A 7,154-nucleotide genomic window follows, 5' to 3' on the forward strand; every position below is an offset into this window, starting at 1 on the left:
GGTTCCAGTAGGAGAGAGAGAAGACTAAGGTATGGAAAGGAAGGGGTGAAAATGACTAAAACATCATGTAAATGTGTGAAAACTGTGAAACAATAAAGACTAAGAAAAGCAAGTAAACAATACACAGCGTAAATACGTATGCATACACATCTATATACTTAGATGTATCTGTATTTCATAATAACAGAATGTTTGTAGAAGTCTATATATTCTTGGATTTTAGAGTGGTCATGATTTCAAGATTCAGCTATTTTGATAATTGGGGATGTGAAATAATTAGAAACAAATATAAGCTTGTATGAAAAGGTCCATATTTGAGGGCTAGAAAGATGACTCAGCAGTTAAGAGCTTGGTTACTTTTCCATACGACTTGGATTCAATTCCCAGCACCCACATTGTGGCTCATGATCTTCTGTAACTCCCGTTTCAGGAGATGCAGCGCCCCTTTCTGGCATCCAGGCACTGTATGCATGTGGTGCACAGACATACAGGCAGGAGAAATATCCATAAAGATAAAATAATAAAAAGATAATGTCCGCATGTAAAGTACTCTGCACACATAATAACCATACCTGATGAAAATTAAAAAAGAATAAAAAATTCTTTTCCCGACTTATTTCTGAAGTTGTGTTTCTGCATCACACTCCTGTCTTCTCCTGGTTCTCTCAGGGGATGAAGAAGGAACATGTGGGGGTGGAACCAGACATCTCTGGAAGACTTCATCCTTCAAGGGCTCTTTGATGACTCCTTCAACCACCTTTGTCTTTTCCTCCTGATCATGCTGGTGTTCCTTACTGCGGTGAGTGGCAACAGCCTCACCATCCTCCTCATCTGTGCTGACCCCCGTCTTCACACACCAATGTACTTCCTGCTCAGCCAGCTATCCCTCTTGGATCTCATGCATGTCTCCACAACCATTCCCAAGATGGCGACCAACTACCTGTCTGGCAAGCAGTCCATCTCGTTTGTGGGCTGTGCCACCCAGCACTTCATGTACCTGTCTCTTGGTGGTGCAGAGTGTGTCCTCCTGGCTCTCATGTCTTATGACCGCTATGTTGCCATCTGTCACCCCTTACGCTACAATGTGCTCATGAGCAGAAGAGTGGGAGTGATGATGGCTGTCATATCATGGTTGAGTGGATCTGTGAACTCCCTAATCCACACATCCATCTTGATGAGCTTCCCTTTCTGTGGTTCAAGAATCATCCACCACTTCTATACTGTGAGTATCCTGCTGTTGTGAAGCTGGTATGTGGTGATGTCACTCTGTATGAGACCACAGTGTACATCTGTAGTGTTGTCCTTCTTCTCCTCCCCATCATTCTTGTCTCTACATCCTATGGATTCATTCTGCACAGTGTCATGCAGATGCGCTCAGCTGGGAGTAAGAGAAACACCTTTGCCACCTGCAGTTCTCATCTCATTGTGGTTTCTCTTTGGTATGGTGCCTGCATGTTCTCCTATATGAGACCCCGGTCCCAACGCACTCCATTGCAAGACAAAGTGGGTTCTGTTTTCTATAGCATCATCACTCCCACCCTGAATCCCCTGATTTATACTCTCAGGAATAAGGATGTTGCCAAGGCTCTGAAGAGAGTGCTGAGGAGGGACATTGTTGCCTAGGGTCTGCAATTGTAGTTGTCTGGATACAGTGCTGGGTAGAATATACTCCTTCCATTGATTAGGGAAAAACACTATGACTTTTAAGATCCAGATTCCTGATGCTCTTTGAGGAGGACATGACTGAAATTTTGACTTCTAATCTCACTATTATAATATTTTTCCCAGCATGCCATACCATACATTATGTCTCAGTAAGGTGTTTGAGAAGTGGCAGACAATATCAAACTATCTCTCTAGTGGAGTTCATACAGGGTGGTAGCTCCGTTGGTGAGGTGCTTGTTGTGCAAGCATGAGCTGTGTCCTATCCCAGACCTTGTGTAAAGAGTCCAACACGGTGGTATAAGCTCATAATCCCAGTGTTGTAGAAGTGGAGACTAGCTGCTGCCTGTGGCTTCCAGTCTATCCAGCCTGTCTTAATGGGCAGTTTCAGGTCAGGGAGGCTCAAAGACAGTGGGTATGTCCAGAAGAACAACACCCATGGTTGAGCGCTAGTCTACACACACACACACACACACACACACACACACACACACACACACAGTGAGGGGAGATAGAATAGATAGAAATCCACTGATAAGAACAGAAATAGACAGACAGAGAATAAAAAAGGTAAAGAAGACACACAGAGGCCAGTGAACCTGAAAAAAAATGGTCTGGTAGTGAAGCAAGGGTCTTTTGCATTCATTGTTTTATTAAGTTAAAATAGGTAAAGTCTGACAAAAGAGTGTCACATTGAGGCACTGTGGTGATCGGATGGGAATGTGCTTGTACTCTTGAGAGTGGCACTATGGTGTGAGATGTCCTTCTGTGCACGCAAATATGTGTTGCTTTTGTTGGCTGGTGAATAAAAGTGTTTTGGCCTATGACAGGGCAGAATATAGTTAGGTGGGAAAGCCAAACCAAATATAGGGAGAAAAAAAGGCAGAGACCAGGGAGACACCAGCAGCCACTGGAGAAGCAAGTTGTGAAGTAGCAAGTCATAAGCCACATGGTAAAATATAGAATAGAAATGGGTTAACTTAAGTCATAAGACCTAGTTAATAAAAAGCCTGAGCCATTGGCCAAACTGTAATTAATATTAATCTTCACACTGGTTATTCAGGAACCGGCGGGAGGGAGAGAAACCTCCAGTTACAAATGGTGCAGCAACATGAGGCTCTTGAATTTCCATAGAGCCTGAGAAAGCTTAAACAAAAAAGGCTCTAAATGCATAGAAACTGCGTTCGCGCTCTCCCCTGAAAATAAAGAAATTTTTTAAAAAATAAAACAAAGTCTTTAAAGAGACAGTAAAAGTAATATAAAAGAAATAAACTATGTAAAGATGGAAAATGCACAGAGAGTCTGGATTATGTATACTATTGTGTTTTCTTTGAATTTTTGACTGTTGAGACTAAGTTAAATCAATATATTTATTAAATTAATAATTTATTTTTTTAAAATGATCTTTTCTCATTTTACATAACTATCCCACTCCCACTTCCCCCACATTTCCCACTCCCACCCCCCATCCGCTCCTCAGAGAGGGTAAGGCATCTCATGGGAAGTCAACAAAGTCTGACACATCACTTTGAGGCAGGACCAAGGGGCTCCTATCTACGGTTCAGGTGAACAAGGTATCCCTCCAAAAAGAATGGGCTCCAAAAAGCCAGTACAAGCACTAGGGATTAATCCTGGTCCCACTGCCAGTGACAGCAAAGACTACCCAACCACACATCTGTCACCCACATTCAGAGGACCTAGTTTGGTCCTATGCAGGTTTCCCCATTGTCAGTCCAGTGTCAGGGAACTCCCACTAGCTCGGGCCAGCTGTTTCTATGGGTACCCCCATCATGGTCTTGATTTCTTAGCTGATATTATAGCTCCGCCTCTCTTGGACTGGTCTCTGGAAGCTTTGCCCAGTGCTTAACTGTGGATCTCTGCATCTGTTTCCATCAGTTGCTAGATGAAGGTTCTATGATGACAAGGTAGTCATCAATCTGATCACAAGGGAAGACCAGTTCAGTCACTTTCTCCACTGTTGCTTAGAGTCTTAGCTGGGGTCATCCTTGTGGTGCCAGGTCTCATGCTAGTTTCTCAATGGCTCCCACAATCAAGATGTCTCTTTCCTTGTTCTCCCTCTCTGTCCTTTCCCCATCTTGACCATCCCATTCCCTCGTGTTCTCCTCCAACTTCTCTCCTTCTCCCCCACCATCCCACCCTCCTTTTGCCTCCATCACGTTCCCAATTTTCTTAGAAGAAAGTTCTGTCTATTTCCCCTTTCCTGGGGTATCCATATATGTCTCTCTTAGGGTTCTTGTTCCTCAGCTTCTCTGGGGTCGTGGCATAGAGGCTGGTTATCTTTGCTTTGCATCTAATGTCCACTTATGAGTGAGTGCATACCATGTTTGTTTTTCTGGGTATGGGTTACCTCATTCAGAATGTTTTTTTCTGGTGCCATCCATTTGCATGCAAATTCCAAAATGTCATTTTTTTTTAACCGTGGAGTAGTACTCCATTGTGTAAATGTACCATACTTTTTTTTTTGTTGTTGTTTTACCCATTCTTTGATTCAGGAGCATCTAGGTTGTTTCTAGGTTCTGGCTATTACAAATAATGCTGCTATGAACATAGTGGAATGAATGTCCTTGTGGTATGGGTCTGCATCCTTTGGGTATATGCCCAAAAGTGGTATTGCTGGATCTTGAGGTAAATTGATTCCCAAGTTTCTGAGAAATCACCATACTGATCTCCAAATCTTCAAAATTTTTTAGAGGGACTATTTCAAGTACAATAGGCATAAAGCTATGGTTAGATCTGCAGATTTCTGAGTGATTGTAAAAGTTTGCACTCCCACCAGCAATGGAGGAGTGTTCCTCTTTCTCTGCATCCTCTCCAGCATAAGCTATCCTAAGTGTTTTTGATTTTAGCTATTCTGACTGATGTAAGAGGGAATATCAGAGTTGTTTTGATTTGCATTTCCCTGATGACTAAGGATGTTGAGCATTTCCTTAAATGTCTTTCAGCCATTTTAGATTTCTCTGTTGGGAGTTCTCTGTTTAGGTTTGTACTCTTTTTTTTTTTTTTTAAATTGGATTATTTATTCTTTTGATGACCAATTTCTTGAGTTCTTTGTATATTTTGGAGATCAGACCTCTGTCTGAGGTAGGGTTGGTGAAGATCTTTTCCCATTCTGTAGGCTGTCGTTTTGTCTTGTTGACCGTGTCCTTTGCTTTACAGAAGCTTCTCATTTTCAGGAGGTCCCATTTATTAAATGTGTCTCTCAGTGTCTGTGCTACTGGGGTTATATTTAGGAAGAGGTCTCTTATGCCAATGCATTTAAGTGTACTTCTCACTTTCTCTTCTATGAGGTTCAGTGTGGCTGGCTTTATGTTTAGGTCTTTGATCCATTTGGACTTGAATTTTGTGCATGGTGATAGATATGGATCTATTTTCATTGTTCTACGTGTTGATATCCAGTTATGCCAGCACCATTTGTTGAAGATGCTTTTATTTTCTTTATAATTTTTGCTTCTTTATAAAAAATCAGGAGTTCGTAGGTGTGTGGATTGATATCCAGTCTTCAATTGGCTTTTGTTGGTCCTCCTGTCTGTTTTTATGCCAATACTAGGCTGTTTTTAGTATTGTAGCTCTGTAGTAGAGTTTGAAGTCAGGGATTGTGATGCCTCCAGAAATTTTTATTTTACAGATTTGTAGGGATAAGTCCCGCCCCTTAGGGGGCGTGTTCGCCTCCGGCTAATGTTAGCCTATAAATTTGGCGAGCATGCTCCCAGATGCTTCTTCTGCTTTCCTGGTCTCCGCAGAATGGTGGTTCTGTAAGTCTATTAAAGCTGTATATATTTTGACAATCTGTCTGCATTCATTTACGCCGTTACATTTTGGCATCCAACGTTGGGCTATTTTGCCCCTGACTCAAGCGTGTAGCCTGCTAGCTAAGACAGCACGCTCCTGGGTGCCGTTTGAGGCCGGCCAGGCAGTGGTGGCGCACAACTTTAATCCCAGCACTCGGGAGGCAGAGACAGGCAGATCTCTGTGAGTTCGAGGCCAACCTGGTCTACAAGAGCTAGTTCCAAGATAGGCTCCAAAACCACAGAGACCACCACTGGCAGGAACCAGTTGTTGCAGGTAAAAAAATTTTCTTTTATAAATAAAATGTCTGAACACGTTACCATTCAAGAATTTAACAGTTTTTTTAATTGTACCATGTGGGAGACTTTACAAGAGGTGTCTATCACCCCACATCTATGGATCCTTCTGGGATTAGTAGTTTTCCTTGGCACTATATGGTTTAATAATAGAAATATGATAAAGTCTTTACAAGACGAATCCAGGATTCTTAAGGCAGAGGTTGAATGCTTAAAAACAACATGATGAGAATGACAACAAGAATCAGTTTGAAGTTCTCCAGGAAGAGAACAGATCTTTGCTTAAAATGACTCAATCAACTGAGCAAAATTTAAAAAAGGTACAGGCTGATGTTAAGGAGAAATTCATTACTATGGAAGAGGGAACAGCTGATTTGGATCATAAGCTTCAGTCCCTTTCTGTAGGAACTGAAATATTAATTGAGAGAATCAAAACTGCTGAATGTGACAATCGGATTTTGTCTAAAGCTTATGACAGATTGGCAGAAAGATTGTCAATACAAGAAGGCATGGTTTATGCCATAAAAATTATGTCCAAAGATGAGATATTATCTCTAATGGACAAACCTCATACTTCAGAATCCTCAATGAAGGCTTTGGAACATAATTCTGGACAGTAGATTCAGACATTGCAGAAGGCAATGGTGAATAGAATTGAAAAGATTGAGGAATTTCTAAATTCTGATGAAGAAGAGCAAAAAGTAGAAAGGCAAATTTTAACTACATCTGTGGGTAAATCCCTCCGGGACAATTTCCACAAAGCTCTACCTACAGCTCTACCTGCCTTTCCACTAATAACAACAGAGAAGGTGATTGGTTCCAGAAACCCTAGGGTCATCAAGGAAGATGTATGGGAGCCTGTCTGTATGAATGACCTCAAAGAAATTAAACAGGCTGTCATGACTTTTGGGATGCATGCCTCTTTTGTTAAAGAGATGCTAAAATCTTGGGCCACGACAAGCAGAGCAACTCCCTTGGACCGGCTCCAGCTGAGCTCTGCGGTACTTGAGAGTGGACTGCAATTGAAATGGAAATGCTTATTCAGGCAAGAGGCTAGACTTTTAGAACAGCAGGAAAAAGTGAAGGGAATTGACATTTCCCTAGATAAAATACTAGGTGAAGGGCTCTTTTCTGACCCTCAGGAACAAGCTAATTTGGATGAAAACACACTTTCCATGTGTACTACAGCAGGCTTAAGGGCTTGGGAAAGGGTACAAGACCCAGGACAGAGAATGGAATCATTTGTCACAGTTAAACAGGGTCTTTTACAAAGACTAACTAAGGCTGTACAAATAAGGATATCTGACCCAGAAGCAAGACATATAATGATTGAGTCTTTGGCTTATGAAAATGCAAATGTGGAATGCAAAAAGATTTTGGGGCCTTTAA

At 41.7% G+C, this 7,154-nt stretch overlaps 1 protein-coding gene and 1 pseudogene across 1 annotated transcript; both read left to right on the forward strand.

Moving 5' to 3' along the window:
- The first annotated feature begins 685 nt into the window (after positions 1-685).
- On the forward strand, positions 686-1,623 carry LOC126493011 (olfactory receptor 2AE1-like). The gene is given in 2 exon segments (XM_050129755.1): positions 686-1,216; positions 1,219-1,623. Coding segments are annotated over 2 exon segments (936 nt in total).
- A 5,077-nt stretch (positions 1,624-6,700) lies between these two features.
- Positions 6,701-7,154, forward strand: part of LOC126493012 (40S ribosomal protein S7-like) — an 11,712-nt pseudogene continuing 11,258 nt past the window's right edge.

This window comes from Alexandromys fortis, unplaced genomic scaffold, assembly GCF_014885135.2.
Source record: "Alexandromys fortis isolate MF-2015 unplaced genomic scaffold, M_Fortis_MF-2015_v1.1 scaffold_306, whole genome shotgun sequence".
NCBI classification, from domain to species: Eukaryota; Metazoa; Chordata; class Mammalia; order Rodentia; family Cricetidae; genus Alexandromys; species Alexandromys fortis.